This window comes from Rana temporaria, chromosome 6 (assembly GCF_905171775.1).
Source record: "Rana temporaria chromosome 6, aRanTem1.1, whole genome shotgun sequence".
Classification (NCBI taxonomy): Eukaryota; Metazoa; Chordata; class Amphibia; order Anura; family Ranidae; genus Rana; species Rana temporaria.
In genome coordinates, this window is record NC_053494.1 from 133075334 (window position 1) to 133095263 (window position 19930).

General features: G+C 41.6%; 1 protein-coding gene across 2 annotated transcripts in view; it reads right to left on the minus strand.

Annotated features, from left to right (window-relative positions):
* Positions 1-225: 225 nt before the first annotated feature.
* Positions 226-19930, minus strand: part of FTCDNL1 (formiminotransferase cyclodeaminase N-terminal like) — a 53946-nt gene continuing 34241 nt past the window's right edge. For both annotated transcript variants that reach the window (XM_040357389.1, XM_040357390.1), the window contains exons 4-6: positions 17487-17639; positions 12010-12204; positions 226-758 (exon numbers count right to left, since the gene is read on the minus strand). In XM_040357389.1, the coding sequence (XP_040213323.1) occupies positions 319-758; positions 12010-12204; positions 17487-17639 (788 nt within the window). In that variant the 3' untranslated portion in view covers positions 226-318. The remainder of the gene's footprint in view (positions 759-12009; positions 12205-17486; positions 17640-19930) is intronic.

The following is a 19930-nucleotide window of genomic DNA, read 5'->3' on the forward strand; positions in this document are numbered from 1 at the left end:
TCTTCTCTTTTATACTCTGTAGCTCCTGCTGGAAGTTGCTTCTAATTTCCTTGTGGAGGCTTCCGTTTGTGGATGGACATGTTATGGTTACACAACTTATCACATTGTTATAATCTTTTTATATGGACTATAGACTGAAGGACTTATGAATAAATGGTTGTGGAACAAATCATATGAGTTTCCATTATTTCCTATGGGAAAATGTGCTTTGATATACAAGTGCTTTGGATTACAAGCATGCTTCCAGAACGAATTATGCTCGCAATCCAAGGTTTTACTGTATTACATATTTATTATAACTGGGGACTTTCAGGTTTTTCACATAAAAATACCAGCTTGCCTCCTCTTCCAAATCTCTCCTATTCCATGTGATATTGCATATTCGGCTGTGGATTTGCACTCTAATGGAGTGAAACCAACAATGGCAGTTCCTGTTGTGATGGTGCCGTGTTGTGAAGCTAATTGTCCAATCTGAGCCTCTATATACTGCGGAGATATGTGTGCAAACTTTTCTCCACAAATATGATGAAATGTATATTTATTAGCTTCTGATGAAGAAGTAGTCTCCTCAATGTCTCTGAAACTCTCCACATTACAGGCTATTTCTACCCGACCACTGTTTGGGAAAGCCATTGCTTGCACTCCCTTAAGCCCTCCAGACCGACCACGGATGGCAGCAGCTATAGCTCTACCTAAAGCCAGGTCTTGTGTGTCAAGCGTGACATTGCAGTTCATCACATATGGGCTGGCACCAACACCTGGAACAGTAAACACAGTGGAAAAAAATGTGAGAAAAAAAAAACCATTCTATTTAAGAAGTTGATGTATTAATTAAAATAAAATAAAAAAATGCAACATATTTAAGATTTCATTAAAAATATGCATAATCATTATTTAAACTATTAGGCTCCATTCGCAGCGTGTCTCCAAATTTGAACGAATTCCAGTGCAACTTTGGATTGCAACTTTGATGTGATTTTTCATGCAACTTTGATCCGACTTTAGTCACATCAACAGTCACACCAAAATAGCACAAGCACCTTTTCTTTTTTTTCATTCAAGTTTAATTTTATTTTCAAAATATAGACGGTACATTCGATATTATGAATTTCATTATATTGCATTACACAATGACATATTTAGTATTATATTCTCTCTAACAATACCGTGGTCCAAATCAAAGAATCATTCAATAGTAAGAGATAAAGAATACAACAAAAAATCACATGTTTCTGTAAACCAACCTAACTGAAATCGAGTAATTACCCGTTCTTTCCCATCCCCAATCATCCCCTACGTTTTGTTCAAATTCATTGTAACTAGTATTATGAATCACACCAGAAGTTATAATATTCGACTCCATGAATATGATAAATTCATGAATAACCCTCCTACAACAAGCACCTTTTCAAAGTCGCTGAGCCTTTAACCCCTTGGTGCTGACCATAGGCATATATGTTGTCTCGCAGTGGGTGGGTCTTGATGCTAAGCGGCTGCATATATGTGGTCCTGTGTTTACAACCGCGCGCCCTCAGCACGGTAGCCAGCAGGGGTCGGTAAGCTCTCGATGCATACTTGCAATCAGGAGCCATCTAATCATGTGACCACTGTGACAGACAATCACAGTGGTCACATGACCCGAATACCTGCCTCCACACTTTTAGAACTCTTAAAGGGCCGCCGGGAGGCGGTCAGCTCAAAGAGGATAAGTCACACCGATTTGAACAGGTGCCATTGAAATCAATGGGCTGCACACAAGTGTGAATGGACCATACATTTTAGCAGATCAGAATTGGAATATTTCATGCAAGGCATTTTGGGCTATGTAACACAACTGGGAGTCTATTGTATTGTGAGGCCACTGACATACAGTATATGAGGACAAAGTTGTGATGACTGCAAACTAACAATTTGTTACTCAGTTTTTAACAGTGGTTTATAATTTAATCAACAAACTATAATGCGCTGTACCATGGGAAACCAGATGGCATTGTGATTGCAAAGGGAAATTAATTTCTTTATTGGAGTTGAAGGGATAAGTTAGAGTGGTATTAATCCCAAAAGCAAACAATTAGTATATTGCAGCTTGCCATTTGTTAGATGTGGTGTTTTTCAAAAGAATAAGTTCCCTTGCAGAATATATCATTTACAGAAACAAGACAAACCATTTGACACTGGCAAGGGTGCCCAGCTTTTATTTATTTTTTGTAAACCCCTTTTCCTAAAAGAAAAAAAAAAACATTTGCTGTAACTGCTTACAAAGTATCACCTGGAGTTTTACTTCAATTTGCTAGTTTAAATCTGTTATTACATCTACCAATCCCCTCCCCTGAGACTGGCAGACACTGATAGAAGTCACACGATTGCAATATACTGCTAATGAGAAAAAGCATTTAGCAATTTATATTTACTAAAATAATTGCATTTCCATGTTCTGTTGGAGACCAGATATAATGAATGCAGGGTCCTGGGTTTAGTAACACTTTAATGTTTTTGTAGTCTAGATAAAGTAACCTATGAAATTAAATTTTCTTTCAAATAGTTTTTATTGAGTATATTTCAAATACATCAGTATGATATTGTAAAGGTGAAAAGTCATAAACAGTATAGAGTACCTCAACGGAGCATAGAAACATGCAGTGGCAAATAGCACACTATAGAGGCCATATAGTCGGAATGCATAAATCACAAACAGTGTTGCTGTAACAGAAGACATCTATACTAACAAGAGGGGAGGGGAGAGAAAGGAGGGGGGGGTATCCGCAAGAAGGGAGGGGGGGGGATGAGAGTGATTCAGAAGGAGCAAAGTGGGGACATAAGTACCTGAGAGTATCAAGAGCATCAAGCATATTCAAGCAAATTCAAGGGTGCATTAATGATTCCATTTGTGGGCGTACCATTGTTGCCACGGGTTCCACAGGGCCAGTATGGTGGAGTGTGAGTGTCTCCCCCGAGCTAGGATGGTCTGATAGGAGTAATGGGTTTGTACCAAGTTCACTAGTTCGGACATCGTGGGGATATCTTTAGATTTCCAGCGTCTAGCAATCAAAAGTCTAGATGCCAGCAGAATGTGTGATGTCACCAGTCTCAAGGGGGGTGGAATATCGTCAATGGTCAGATTAAGGATAGCTAGGTGAGGAGTCAGTGAGATAGGTAGGCAGAGGATTTCTCGTAGCACTGATGAAATTAAATTTTCCATACACATAGAGGTTGATTTACTAAAACTGTAGTGTGCAAAATCAGCTTCCAGGTTTTATTAACAACGCTTAATTGAACAAGCTGAAGCTGATTGGCTACCATGTAGAGCTGCACTAGATTTTGCACTCTCCAGATTTAGTAAATCAACCCTATAGTCACCTGTCAGGACAGCTCCATAAGCAGTATGGCTGTTTAACCCCTTAATGCCGACATAACACAAATATGTGGCCCCACTCCACTGGGCTTTTTGCCATGGTGCCTCATAATTGCGCATTTCCCTTTGTGCTGGGAGTGCATTCCCAGCTCAGAGACCAGGGTCTCATCGAGAGACATGGGCCTCATACTAACTTCAGATTCTGGGTCATTTGATCGCTGTGGTAGCCTCTGATTGGCTAGCACAGTGATCAGTTGATGTGAAGCCTGCGCCTGTGTTTCTCTCTCTGTAAATGGAGAGGAAAGATACATTGCATCTTTAGCTCTCCCTGCAGAGAGGAAAAAAAAAACTGTGTGAAGAAAATAAATAATACTTAGATCAAGTTTTGGTCTAGGTCAGTGCCAGGGTTATTGTTTGGGTCAAAGGTCAAGGTCAGGATCAGGGTCAGTATATTTTGGGCAGAATTTTTTTTTTTTTTTTTTGTATCTCTGTCAGCTAGGGGTTGATTTACTAAAGGTAAATAGACTGTGCAGTTGCACTCTGCAAGAGCAGGTACTCCAGAGCTTAGTAAATGAGTAGAAGCTCAGCTGACTTCCATCATTCAATCGTGTGCAAACAAAAATGCTGCTTTTTTTTATTTTCTTTACACATGATTGGGTATTCTTTGCAAAGTGAAGCTTTACCTCATTTACTAAGCTCTGGATCAACTACACTTGCAGAGTGAAACTGCACTTTGCTAAGTGTACAGTCTATTTGCCTTTAGTAGATCAACCCCTTAGGCCGCGTACACACGGTCGGTCCAAACCGATGAGAATGGTCAGACGAACCGTTTTCATCGGTCCACCGCTGAAGTGGCCTGATGTACACACCATCAGTTAAAAATCCGATCGGGTCAGAACGCGGTGACGTAAAACACGACGTGCTGAAAAAAACGAAGTTCAATGCTTCCAAGCATGCGTCGACTTGATTCTGAACATGCAGGGGTTTTGAACCGATGCTTTTGTGTACAAAAAAGACCGATGGGCCGTACACACGGTCGGTTTGGACCGATGAAACTGAACTTCGGTCCATTCTCATCGGTTTTGACCGAGCGTGTGTACGCGGCCTCAGTGTCAGTGTGTTTTAGGTAGGACAAAAAAAAAGAAGCAAAATGCACACTATTGTTTCTGAGCTGTACTACGGGTACAAACAACAAATAACATATACATATGTGGTATCACTGTGATCGTCAGGAGCATAAGAATTTATTTTGTAGGTTACGGTAGTAGCAAGAAATATACGGGTAAATCTATCTATCTATCTATAAACACACACTTTTTTTTTTTTTTACTATTTTGGGCTAATTTTCCTTTGATAATAAAAAAAATCAGGCGATATCTATAACCATTACCACCAAATGAAAGTCAATTTGTCCTGAAAATAACAAGGTATAATTCACCTGTATGTACGAAATAGTTATAATGATATGTACAGTTTTACTAACACATTAGTGCTTGGGCATTAAAGGGATTGTAAAGGCAGAAGTTTTTTTTTTATCCTAATGCATGCTATACAATAAGATAAAAAGCCTTCTATGTGCAGCAGCCCCCCTCGGACTCCTAATACTTACCGGAGACCCATCTCTGTCCAGCAATGTCCACGAGTGTCTCAGCCATCTAAGATTCTCCTTCCTGATAGGCTGAGACACAGCAGCAGCGCCATTGGCTCCTGCTGCTGTCAATCAAAGACAGCTAGCCAATCAGGTGAGAGAGTGGATAGGGCCAGGTCGGGGCTCCATGTCTGAATGTACACAGGAAGCTGTGACTCGGCTCAGATGCCCCCATAGCAAGCTGCTTGCTGTGGGGGCACTGAATACAAGGGAGGGGCCATGATCACAGAAAAGGGCCCGAGAAGAGGAGGATCTGGGCTGCTCTGTGCAAATCAGGTAAGTATAACATGTTTATTATTTTTATAGGGGAAAAAAACAAAACTTTACAATCACTTAAAGATTAGTTTTTGGCATGAAGGAGTTAATAGTGCTTTAGTGGTTAACCACTTAACGTCCGCCGCACGACTATTTACGTCCGCAAAATGGCACGGACAGGCAGAAGGGTGTATATATACGTCCTTGCCTTCTAGCAGGGGGGGGGTCCGATCGGGACCCCCCCCCCCCCCCCGCTGCGTGCGGATTCCCGCGGGGAGCGATCCGGGGAGCGATCCGGGACGACGGCGCAGCTATTCGTTTATAGCCGCTCCGTCGCGATCGCTCCCCGTAGCTGAAGAACGGGGAGAGCCGTATGTAAACACGGCTTCCCCGTGCTTCACTGTGGCGGCGTATCGATCGAGTGATCCTTTTTATAGGGAGACTCGATCGATGACGTCAGTCCTACAGCCACACCCCCCTACAGTTAACTCCCAAACTGCAACTGTAATTTTCACAATAAACAATGCAATTTAAATGCATTTTTTGCTGTGAAAATGGTCCCAAAAATGTGTCAAAATTGTCCGAAGTGTCCGCCATAATGTCGCAGTCACGAAAAAAATTGCTGATCGCCGCCAATAGTAGTAAAAAAAACAAAATTGTCGCTCTATTTTTGTTTATAGCGCAAAAAATAAAAACCGCAGAGGTGATCAAATACCACCAAAAGAAAGCTCTATTTGTGAGGAAAAAAGGACGCCAATTTTGTTTGGGAGCCACGTCACATGACCGCGCAATTGTCTGTTAAAGTGACGCAGTGCCGAATTGTAAAAACGCCTTTGGGCATTTAGCAGCATATTGGTCCGGGGCTTAAGTGGGTAAAGAGTTCAGTTCCATTGATCATATTTAAAATCAGACAAACTTAAATGATGTTGTACCAGTAATTATTTTTTGCTTGTTTAGGTACTCTTTCCTTAGTCCCTTTAAAACCTTGGAATAATTTACCATTTTCAAAACTGTATAGAAGGAGTTTATTTTTATGACAACCGTTTTATGCCTGCCAAACAAAGACCATCTCCAATTCCAATACATTGTGGCAGATATCTGGGGCATAATCTACTTTAGTCAACCTAGCCATAGTTCTGGTTAACTATACTAGGAGAAATGTCTTAAAACCCTTTTTATGAAAATAATCAAAAGTTCTACAATGGTTGAATGTATGATGTTATGCGCACAGAATGAGTTAAGCACTTAGACAAATAATAATTAGTTCTGAATGCTTTAAGCATTTTTGTTTACAAATGCTCATACCAAAACAGCCCCGGTATGGTTCGTTATGCTATTAACATTGATGTTGAGGATGTTTGTGGTACAGATTATTATTGAAGTCATATACACAGAATCAGAGGAAGACAAAACAAAAATGAAGAACACAACCAGAAACAGAAGGCTGGGAGAGGGGCCCAGAGACATACAAATAAGTTGGTTTTATTGTCCCCTCATAACACACTCTCCCACTATCAAAATCAATTGTACATCAGGGGTGAATAATTAAAAGAATAAGAAAGGTTTTTATTTGGGAAAGATGATGAGATTGGCTCCACATGTGTCCTCATCATCTGTACCACCACACAGGAAGGATATGAGTTTATTTATAGTTGGGAGGGGGAGAACAGCTATTTTTTGACTAGGAATAGGGGAAATCATTAAGACATGTCAAGGACTATTCATGGTAAAAGGTCAGTGGTCTTGGTAAGAATCAAAATAACTAAGAAAACATCCCTGCAAACACTACTTTGGTTTAGGCTGGGTTCACACTGTGTACGGACGTTGCTCACAGCAGGGGTCCATTGCTTCACCGTTCTCCATTTCATGGGACGAATCAGGCCCAAATTTTTGCCTGAATTGAGACCTGAAACAGAGCCAAAGACGCACAGGATCCTTGTGCACCCAGAAGATGTGTGAACCGGCTCCATTGAGAGCCGGTCACACTCTCCTGTCATGCTAATTGGATGCAAGGAAACCCATATCCAATTTGCATCAGTGTGAACCCAGCCTAATGCCTCATACACACAATCACGATTCCCAAAGAGAAAAGTGCGATGTGAGCTTTTTGTTGCAAATTCTGACCGTGTGTATGCGCCATCGCACTTTTTCTGTGAGAATTCCTGCCAAGTAAAGATTGAGAGCAGGATCTCTATTTTAGTGACAGGAAAAATTTGTATCGGGAATCACGATCGTCTGTATGCAATTACGACGCAAAAAAACCTGCACATGCTCAAAATTAAGCAGAAGAGCCAAACTGCCTATTGAACTTCATTGATCTCGGCTTGTCATACGTGTTGTACGTCACCACGTTCTTAGTGTGAAGGTGTGTATGTAAGACAAATTTCAGCCGTTTTCCTGCTGAAAAAAAACTTGGGCCCGGATTCACAAAGGAGTTACGACGGCGTATCTCCAGATACGCCGTCGTAACTCTGAGTGCGGGCCGTCGCAACTCGTACACACGATCAGGTTTTCGTTTCATGTTGAAAGTGAAGAGGTTACTCACCAGATGAAAATTCTCATATGACAGAATACAACTTCAGAAGAGATGTAATGCATTGAATAGTTTTGTATGTATTATTTCATTTCTGAGCATACGTAGTCTTGCTCTTAAGATTTTTTTTGGACGAAAACCCAACGTTGAGTTCACGTACAACAAAAATGTTATAGTCTGCACATCCAGCACCAGACTTACGATCCAAAAATCTGCAATTTGTTAGTCGGACGAAATTTTATTTACACTTACAACACACTTTTTGATACAGGTAAGCCTATAATAAGGCTTACCTGTAGCTACCCTATATACCTCCTAAACCTGAACGGTTTAGGAGAAATCCCGTCCCCTGCATGTGCCGATGTCATTGGCACATGCGCGCTGAAGCAAACTCAAGCAATGGCACATATGTGTGTGCCGGTCCCGCCGGCTCGTGCACGAATGTGCAGGAGTGACATCATTGTGGATCCGACCAATCACAGTGCCGGAGCCCGCGATACTTGGAAGTAACTCCAGGAGAGATGTCGCCAGCCGGAGGGGGGTACAAGGACAGTGTAACGGTCACCACCGCTTACGATATTCCCATTCCATCAACCACAACAGCTTATCTGACACTCCACAATCTAGCAGACACTATCCATTCCATTCCCCAGAATAACCGAGACTCACACAGCTCTGGTACTGGTTTCAAAATGTATGAATAAACTTTAATGGTCTCTTAGCTCTCTTATATACAGTACAGCATGTTAAAGTTAATCACAGGGACAAAGAAACTCTCCACCCACACAGCACACAATGGGGGGCTTCAATACACCTTCAGATGGGCTAATTACTAAACATTATCCAGACAGCATGGCTCCGCCAAGCTGTTCTCACCTACTTCATAATACACATTCCTTAACCCTCCTAGCGATATTCCCGAGTCTGACTCGGGGTGAGAATTTTATACCAAAAGCGGTAACCCCGAGTCAGACTCGGGCTTGCCTCGCTGCAGCAGCAGACAAAGTTACTTACCTTGTCCCTGGATCCAGCGATGCCACCGCGCTGTGTGAGCGAGCGGGACCTCGCTCAATTCACACAGTGTCCTCCTGTGCCGCCGATCTCCGTTCCCTGCGACGTTACGACGCACGGGAGCGGAGAACGGCGCCAAATTCAAAACGTAAACAAACACCTTACATACAGTATACTGTAATCTTATAGATTACAGTACTGTATGTAAAAAATACACATCCCCCTTGTCCCTAGTGGTCTTCCCAGTGTCCTACATGTACTTTCTGCCTGCAAACTGTAGATTGTCCATAGCAACCAAAAGTGTCCCTTTATGTCAAAAATGGTTTTAGAGCAGCTAGAAAACAGCGATAATAAATTATAATCACTTGCAGAATTGTGCGATAGCGATTTGTGGGGAAATTCGTCATAAACAAATAAAAGTAATGACAGCGACAATTCTGCAACTGAGCAAATTTCAATGATTTTGAGTTGATTACATTATTGAATAATTTTTATTATAATTATATTATTACTTGTTATAATTATTTATAATTATTTATTATATTATAATTTATAATTTTGTTTTTAAAAAAATGTCATACCCGGGATGCCTACAAGTCTCTTGTTTGGTCAGATTTAAATTAGTTATTCCTAAGAATTACAGGCCTACAGTATAAAACGCCAAATTTCCTTGCAAATAATGGTACCGCTTTCAGCACCTTTTTTCTGAAATAATCATACCGCCAGGGAGGTTAAGTCAGACATCTGACCTTTAGACTGCTAACTCACAACACATATCTATCATCAATAGCATCTTCACACAATGAAAGGTCTTAGGAGCAGACGTACTTAGTTAGCATCTCAACAGCCTAGGTTAAGCATTGAAGTAGACACTCTTATTGACAGGTTGGGGGTCAGAATGAAATCACCTGTAATATGTCCAGATCTCCTGCAATACATGAATTATCAGTAATGTCCCATCTCATGTAATTTATAATTAATATTTCTCAGTCACCCTATGCCCAAAAGGGGCACATGGTGACCCTAGACCCAAGAGTCATTAGTGACGCTGGCACAGGAGTACCCCCCATCCTTCAAAAGTCTCTGGTTGTCCCGGGTAATTCCGTTACAGACAGGGTTTTGATGTAAGGTAAGTAATTCATAATGAGCTAGTACGCTATGCATACTAGGTCATTATGCCTTTGTCTTGCAGGTTTTTTTTTTTTGAGTTTACAACCACCTTAAGGCTTACCTAAGAGGTAAAGTGAATATCTCCTAAACTAGCACTGTTTAAAAGTTATTCACACAACATGTAGCTGGTGATGTCACCAGTGCATGTGCTCTAAAGGGATGGCATACTGTGCCGAACCTTCAGAGCTCCATGCCAGAGCCAAGGACAGCCATACAGCTGAGCCCAGAAGGAAGACTGGGTGAAAATGGCAGCATCGGAGAGCTGTGACAACGCTGTACTGGAGGGCTCCATGTACAGCCAAGTCTGTCATAATGTGTTAGTATGCAGTACATACTAGTACATTATGACTTAAACCTGCAGGGAGGCCCATTTCTTTTTATTTTTGGGGATATTTACTACTGCTTTTAGCATCTACTCCAGAACCAGTTAGTAGACTCCTCCATCTCTTCTCACAAATTTATGGTTATACAGGATTTGAGTTGAGAAACAATCTTCTTTGAATAATATATTTTCCAAGTTTTTGAACTATTTCCCACCTTTCTTCCTAGCATTTTACAGGTTTTATACGTAACCAGGTATACATTTGAAAATGGAATGGAATATGATTTGGAATCTTTTGGGGGCGCACCAATCCATTGTGGCATACATCAAACAGGCAGAAATTAAGAGTAACAAGAGGGGCGAAGAAAGAAGAAAAGGAAAAGCACAAAGAGAAGATGCAAAACATTCACAAGATTCCGGCCATGTGACCAGTTGCCTTCATCCAAGGCAATTGACATCATAACCAATGGTGGTCAGGTCTAAACTGTAGGTAAGATTTAAAGCATTCAGAGTCCATGTATAAGAACCAGAGATGTCAGTTTTCAAAATGAGTTTTAGTTCTTTCATACAGCTACGCCATCAAATAATTTTCCATTCTCATGAGATTATATAATTCCTTAGCCAATTCAGCAACTGTAGGGCTGGCCAGGGTTTTTAATGGAGCGGTGTAACCATATGAGCAGACAGTAAGAAAAATCTTCTTAGTGCTAGAAACAGATCATTGTAATATCGTAAGGGAGTAATTTGAGGGGTTTATGGGACATCACACAAAGTGACTTAGTAGAACATGAATCTAGAATAGCCGAGTTGGTAAAAGGATAATCCCCTCCTAAAAATTACTTGTAAACTCAATCAGGTGTACCTTCTCAATGGCACACAAAGCATAAAAAGAGCTTTCCTGGAGCATTTCAGTCCCTGCTAGTGCAACTGAAGCAAACAATCAACTATGGTTGGCAAGGCACTGTCAAAAAATCTCCGGGATAAAGTTGTGGACAGGCACAAGTCAGGAGATCTTCAAAAACAAAGAAGGGAAAGGCGCAAACCCCCAGTGCATTATTTAAGTGAAAACTGATTATTTTTTTATGTAAAAATCAACCAATAAAATGCATACTCACAAAGGTGCACAAGTATACAGCAAGTACATAGAAGGATAACATAACACTTTCGGGGGGCACCCCCTTCTTCAGAGCTGTGCTTACCCTAAGCACAACTCTGAAGAAAGGGGTTCACCCCCAAATGCATTAGCGTGCATATGTGAGGCTGCAGAAACACTTTGATGTTCTACCTCATGTTCTCCTATGTATTTGCTTTATACTTATGCTCCTTTGTGAGTATGCACTTAATTGATTGCTTTTTACATTAATAAATTCAGTTTTAACTTGGATAATGCACTAGGGGTTTGTGCCTTCCCCTTCTTTGTTTCTGAAGTTCTACAAGGATCATCCCTATCCGAGGAGGGCTGCATTCACTGGGCATTGGACCATGTATGTGATGTGATATTGGTTGGCTTTCCCTCTGGCGAAGACCACTGTGTGCTGGGAGTATTTGGCTGGCATTAAAAGTCAGGAGATGAATACAAAAAAAAAGGATGGTGTTATATCTGTTGGTGTTATATATTTTACTTAGATGTTATACAATGCTATAAGGTAAAAAAAAATATTTAGCTTTAGAATGACTTTAACTTTCATATTTGTTTTTGATGGGTCCGAAAGACTAACCTGTTATCCCATGCATTGGTGATGGTTTTGGCCCAATATCAGCTTTTAGGGAGTCCACATGGATTTCAGATTTTTTCTTAAACCATCCAATAGATCGCCTCTTATCTGCCAAGCTCTTCATGTCTGGTCTGTCGGCATAGCCAAAAAGAAATACACTGCTGCCTGGAACAAGTGTGACCAGTTCTTCTGCAATACCTAAATAGGGTTTGGTGGTAAAATAAAGAGAGAGGCTGGCATTAAACATAATGTAATATAAACATGGGCTTCGTTCATAACGTATTTGCAGGGACAACAGTCCTGGTTACCTTCTATTAGTAATCAGTGCTGTTGTATATTAACACGCACAATTAAAGTGAAAGTCTGGTTGGTTGCTTGCTATGGCAAACAAGAACTGTTTTTGTTCAAACACTTTTATAAATAGGGTCCACTATACTGTATATTGTAAATACTCTGCTATTGCTCCTGAGGTCTGCCATAGTAAAATTACAGATTACAGGAATATTTTTGCACAGTTTAATTATAGATAATAATCATACAATTATTTATTTAAATGATTGTCACATATTAACCACTTAATCACCGCCTCATAGCCAAATTACGGCTACAAGGCGGTTCCTTAACTCTGGGAGGACGTCCATGGACGTCCTCCCAGAATCGCGCCCCCCTGGGGCCCGCACATGGGAGTGTCCGTGATCGCTGGGTCCAGAGGACCCGGCGCATCACGGATCGCGGTAAATTGCCGCTGATAGCAGCTGTTTACCACGTGATCGCTCCGTCCAAAGACGGAGCGTTCACATGTAAACAAACCGGCGTCATTTGATGACGCCGGTTCCTCCTTCCTCTCTCTGTACCGATCGGTACAGTGTGAGAGGAGAGAGCGGGTGTCAGCAGCGCTGTGGGCTGGATCTGTGACTATTGCAGTCACAGATCCAGCCATCCCTGCAATACCCTGTGCAATACTCTGCAATATCCCCTGCGCAATACTCTGCAATACCCCCTGCTCAGTACTCTGCAATACCCCCTGCGCAGTACTCTGCAATACCCCCTGCGCAGTACTCTGCAATACCCCCTGCGCAGTACTCTGCAATACCCCCTGCGCAGTACTCTGCAATACCCCCTGCGCAGTACTCTGCAATACCCCCTGCAATACCCACCTGCGCAATACTCTGCAATACCCATTACCCACCTGCGCAATACTCTGCAATACCCCCTGCGCAGTACTCGGCAATACCCCCTGCGCAATACTCTGCAATACCCCCCGCGCAATACTCTGCAAGACCCCCTGTGCAATACTCTGCAAGACCCCCTGTGCAATACTCTGCAAGACCCCCTGTGCAATACTCTGCAAGACCCCCGCACAATACTCTGCAATACCCCCGCACAATACTCTGCAATACCCCCGCACAATACTCTGCAATACCCCCGCACAATACTCTGCAATACCCCTGCACAATTTTCAGATATTGGCACCATAGCTTGTGGACGCTATAACTTTCACAAAGACGAAATAATATTCACCAAGTTGTACTTCTTTTTACCAAAGATATGTAGCAGTATACATTTTGGCCAAAATGTATGAAGAAAAATTACAAATTTGCTAAATTGTATAACAGAAACAAAGAAAAATTATAATTTTTTTACAGAATTTTCAGTCTTTTTTATTTTATAGCGCAAAAAATAAAAAACCCAACAGTGATTAAATACCACCAAAAGAAAGCTCCATTTGTGGGGAAAAAAGGACAAAAAATTCATTTGGGTACAATGTTGTATGTCTGAGTAATTGTCATTCAAAATGTGAGAGCACCGAAAGCTGAAAATTGGTCTGGTTATTAAGGGGGTTTAAGTGCCCAGTGGTCAAGTGGTTAATATGCATGAAATATTTAGGCTAAAAAAAGTTCATGTAGAAAAAACAACACCATTTCCCGACTTTACCAGTAAAAAGCAATTTGTTTAATTTTTTTTATTTTCCACAAAACAGTCCATGCATTTCTGAGTAGCTTTGGCTCTATGCCACTAATCTTCACTAGGCGTTTAGAGCTAGTAAGTGGTAACTACCAGTGCTGATTAATGTACACCGCCTTGTGTTATGTCTAAGTTAATCCTCTATGTAATTGCTGCTATGAAGCACTTTCAAGATCACAAACGCACTAATAAGCTGCAAGAACAAGTACAATAGTGACATCTTGTGGCCTATTGACTCCTAGTCATTTTCGTACGTGAAGAAAATAAAGTATATAGATGGGTTTATAAAAATAGTTTTGTTACAGTTGTTTTAATGCATGGGTTAGCAAAGCCTGTGATTAAAATAGTGGCAAACCTGAAAGTACTTACTTAATCATACTAGATTAGAAATCACTGCTCAAAGGGTAACTGCATGTTATAAAAACAACATATAATCATTTTATGTACATCTATAAATATAACACAGTGCCTTAAATAAGGGTGTGTCCCTGTTCCTTTGTCACTGGGTGGTTCACAGTTTCATAGTCCATTTTCTTAACAAACATACACTTAAAGGGGAGTTCCAGCCTTTTTTATGTTTATTAAAAGTCAGCCGCTACAAAAAGTGTAGCTGCTGGCTTTTAATAAACAGACACTTACCTGTTCCACTGTCCAGCGCCGCAGCCGCCTGGAGCTTCACTCCCCCCCCCCCCTCTGCCCGCGCCTCCATTCTAACTTTGGGCACCCGGCCATGACAGCTTTCGGCTTCATGGCCGGGCACTCACTGTGCATGCATGAGCGGCTCCCTAAGTGGACAGGCGATCGCCTGGGACCTGTCTCGTGTCCCAGGAGATCGCCTACAGGGAGGGGCAGCCAAAAGGCGATATGACGAGTCGTCTAATCGGTCCCTGGGTGGTAGGAGGAAGTGGGACAGGAAGTCCCACTCCTACTGAAGCCCCCACTCCTCCCCCAAAAAAATGACATGCCAAATGTGGCATGTAAGGGGGCGAGGAGTGGTTTAAGTGAAAGTTCCACTTTTGGGTGGAACTCCGCTTTAAAAGGAGAAGTATGACCAACTTCATTTTGGCTATACTTCTTTTGCAGGTCACAGGATTGCAGTTCGTTCTGCATTCTTGTGACCCGTTTTCAGACGTCGGCTGGCTAAAGTCGGCTATCGGCTGATGTCACTTACTCAGTCCAGGCTTGAAAACGATCAAGTCCGAATCCACCCAGATGTCTGGACTGGCAGATGGATCAGCCTCTCTGCGAGCTGCTAGGAGACTGAGCCAGCTGATCCCACCCACTCCACAGCCCAGCGCTCCAGTGAGTGCTGGAGGGGCAGAGCAGAAAGCTCTCTAACTCACTGAAGGCTGAACACCAAGCTATCAGCCACTGCTGATCAGAACACCTGGGATCTTGGCTGTAGGTATCCGCAGGTACTGTATACTTGCAACACCATGGCCCTTTACAATGTATGGATGAGGATAGCTTCACATTGATCTTTGGCTACAGTGTAATGTAGCCACGTTTTTTATGTGGGTTAGTTGCACCTTCCTATAGACCTCTATTAAAGTCCCACATACATAATAGAAGTGTATGGGAAAGCGCAGCTAACCTACACAAAGTGGCCAAAGTGTAAAAATGTAAAAAGTGTAAAAATGCATTATTGTTTTCCCTACCAAAGGATTTTTAATTCCAATAAGGCAATGCTATGATTTAAGCACCTCTTACACACAGCACATCTGCAGAGGTGACACACTTATTTCCTTGTTCAGAAATTCAACTTCATGACTACCTATATCATCTCTTCACCATGGCCTAATCACTGGACAATGAAACAGCATCATCGCCGCTATTGAATGAGGCACGAGGCAGTAATGGTATTCCATGAATTAGCAGAGTAATCATCCTGAGTAGAAGATGTGAGTGACAACAGTGGCAGGTCAAACTTTCAAATTTCCTGCCACGTAAAACAGTAATATATGAATTTGAAATGTACCTTTTAAGAATTTTTTTATTAAAATAACAAACATGTTATACTTACCTGCTCTTGTTAAACTCCCTCTTCTGGGTCCCCCACCGGCACTCTCTGCTCCTCCTCTTCTGTGTCTGCCCCCACAGAAAGTGATGGCTATGGGAGATGTGCAAGCTCGTTTTTGAGTCGGGCTGTGTACGTCTATAGACATAAACAATGTCGCGCAGCCCTGCCCCCTGAGCATGCTTTTTCTCATGGTTTAACCGATTGCTGCCCGCGCTATACCTGAAAGACAGCTACAGCACCAGCTTCCAATGCTGGGAGGGCACTCTGTGATCGTTGAGTCCTTTGGACTTTGTTGATTGCAGATCGGGGTAAAGGGCCAATCACAGCGGCCCTTTACCATAAAGGCAAATAAGCTGTGCACTTTGCAGGGAAATTAGTCCAGAGCTTAGAGAATGTGGCACAGTTTAACTTTGCAAAAAATACCCAATCACATGCAAGGAAAACAAAAAAAAACAGCATTTTTGCTTGCACATGGATGATGGAGGACAGCAGAGCTTCACCTCATTCACTAGATTCTAAGGATAAGTGCAATTTCCCCTTGTAAAGTGAACAGCCTATCTGCCTTTAATAAATCAACCCCACTTTGTTTTATTGAATATAATTTACCTTCCCTTAACCTTTGCATTAATTAGGAATGAAAAAAAGCATTTGATGACAGGGTGTAAATAATAAATATGGTCACAAATTTGACTGCCTAAAAACCTTTAAATATTAGCTCCGTGCTTCAGAATCAAAGAAAATATGCCACACACAAGTGACATTTTGGAAATCTAGTTACCGTAGTTCTATTGAACAGGCTAAACAGCACACATTGTGGGCCTTCCACCTGAGGCAACCCCTGATCCTAGCTAGTTACTTAGCCCAACCCTGAAATTACTTAAAGAGGGGGTTCACCCTATACATTTTTTTTCTAGCATTAAATTAAGCATAGTAGCGCGAGCTACAGTATGCCTTTATTTTTATTTTTTGCCCCGTACTCACTGTTTAATCCTTTAGTGAAGATTCAGACTCCCCGCGGGGGATGGGCGTTCCTATCCAGAGGGAAGATGATTGACGGCCGGCTCTGGCGCGTCACGCTTCTCCGGAAATAGCCGAAATAGGACTTGGCTCTTCACGGCGCCTGCGCCTAGTCTGTGCGCAGGCGCCTAATAGCGCCGTGAAGAGCCGGGACCTACTCCGGCTATCTTCGGGGAGCGTGACGTGCCATAGCCGGCCGTCAATCATCTTCCCTCTGGATAGGAACGCCCATTCCCCGCGGGGAGTCTGAATCTTCACTAAAAAAATAAATAAAGGCATACTGTAGCTTGCGCTACTATGCTTAATTTAATGCTAGAATGTTGTTATTGAGGGTGAACCACCGCTTTAATGACCTTCAAAATAGGCAACTACAAATGTTGACAAATCAAAGAAGCATCTGGCTAGCCAGAAATCACCCAAGATCCAGGATCTCATAAAAACATAACTGAGTTTTACCGTTTCATATAGCAGAACCTACCTTTTGCAATATCACCACACTGCTCCAGTGTTATACCTGATAAAGGATAGATGGGTACTAGGTCAATGGCACCGAGACATGGATGTATTCCATCATGTACAGATAGGTTGATAGATGCAAAGCCTTCCACACAAGAAGACACAACAGATTTTCCTATATAAATACAAATTCAGAGATTCATAAATGAGTGTCCAGTTCAAAAAAAAATACTATTTGTAAGAATGTCTCATGTCAATGGCTGACTCACAAATATTCTGTTAAATTAAATAACCCACTCTAAATTTCTATGAAAAAAATGTTAGCATGTAACTGACATGTATTTTCAGTAATCATCGAAAGTGGTTAAATTTATAAGGGAGACATATTTCATACATGGTGGACGTGTACAACGCTGGCCTAGAGTCTTTGGTTTCATTTGGATACGTTTTTACATTGTTGTCCCCTATAAGTCATGGGTAGCCATTTTCCACTACCCTATAGATGGCCTGACTTTAAGCCAACAAAAGCTTGACCCCTTGTTTTGCTAGCAGCTCAGCAAACCTTAGCCAAGTCCTGGAAAAAAGAAATAAGCAAACATCCATGAGGTCAGAAATCTAAATAACTTTATGTCTAGTCCATGAAAACCTCTCAAGCATTTTAAGTTACCCCAACAAAAAATTTCATAAAATATGGGACCGATGAATTTAATAGGTCATATCTTCATTGAACTGCTTGTATCTCAAGCTACCTTAGGGTAAAACCCACCTAATCCCTCTCCTCCAGATTTCCCCTCCCATACCCCACACTTGCCCCATGACTTGATCACCTTGTCTCTTCTCTCTCTTATTTCCCACTTTTTCTTTTTGCTCTTCTTGCCTCCTTAGACTTCAAGCCTACCCTATGCTGTAGTGAACTCGAGCCAGTCACCCACTACAAACTTATGGGCCAGTATAGCAATTCATAAAAGACCTTAGAAACAGACTTTCTTCATGGAATTCTTTTGTACCTTTCTTTTATGTTGTGTATACAATTTGGTACAAATTTGCCCCTGCACTGGTTTATTAGTTTGTCAACTTTTTCTTCTTCAAAACCAAATAAAATAGTGTTACCAGAGATCACCATGAGAAATTGAAAGGCAAACATTTAGTGACATCCATTGCAGTTTGTGCTGGCCAGTCGCCTGTTTTCAGCTATCATCCGTGTTATATTTTTCCACACTTCCTCATGAAACATTTATCCAGTTCCACTTATTTAGCACTGCAGTTTGTCTGCATGTGACTCTTCAAATCCTCTGTTAACAAAGTATTTGTTATAGGAACAGTCTGTGTGTTTTAAATGAAAGAATATTGGCACATTTAACACAACCTTCCTCAATGCTACAAGTTGTACCATGGCTCAGCCTGTATGTTCTTAATAGTACACACTGCATTTCTCAGAATACTTACTGTAAGCCAGGGACATACAACCTGAGGGCTAGGATCCCAAATGATATTCAATTATTAGGACCCTCAGAAAAAATATTAGATGTATTACATACTCTATATTACAACTAGATTTAAAGTGCAACTGAACCCATATCTTAAAAAAAAAACATTAATAAATGCTGTATTGCATGCTGCTCATACTCACTCAGTCACTATGAGATTTGTTTTCTGTAGTTTGCAAAAAAAATATTGATCTTGCTGCTCTCTATCTCCGCCTTATGTTCATGTCCCCAATGCAGCTAGAGATTTGGCAGCTGTGGTGGCAGCTCTGCACATGCTCAGTTTTCAGTGAGTTTTATGCTAAGCATTTCCTTCCGATTACGTCTGAGCAGCCCACATGACTATAGAGTCACACACGTGGGCGTACACAAAGTGATAAATGATAACCCACTCCCTCCTTCCTCCTCCATGCCCACTAATCAGCTAAACACTAGGGGGGTGGGATATTACATGAGGATTGATGGAGGCTTCATCTCCCTCTGATTCTAAGACACAGGCTGGAAGGGTGTAACACAGAAATCTGACCACACCATGTTGTTGCCAAAAAATAATAATTTTGATTTGATTTCAAATATACAGTATGTCATGGTCCTTGGAACACTGAAGTATTTTTCCTTGATTCTATTACACAGTGGTGGGTCCTCTGCCCTGTCTTATGTTTGGATACCACTGTGTTTGTTTTATTGTTCACTGTTTGTCTTAAGGCTAACCCCCTCCATACGGCTCCATGGTCTGGAAGGAAGGCATTGTTCTGTGTTTGACTGTTTGTTTGTTTGTTTATGTACTTTAATCATCTCCTGGGACTTCTCTCTGTCATTACACATATCAGCCCTCCCATTCAAGCTATCGGACCAGTCCCTGCTGATCCTGTTTTAAGTCCTAATTTGCCTGGCCAAGAGGACCTAAGTGAGGACTAGAGTGTACTTTACAATTGACCAATAGGAAGTGGTTGTTTGGGCACATAGCTGTCAATTCCCGGAG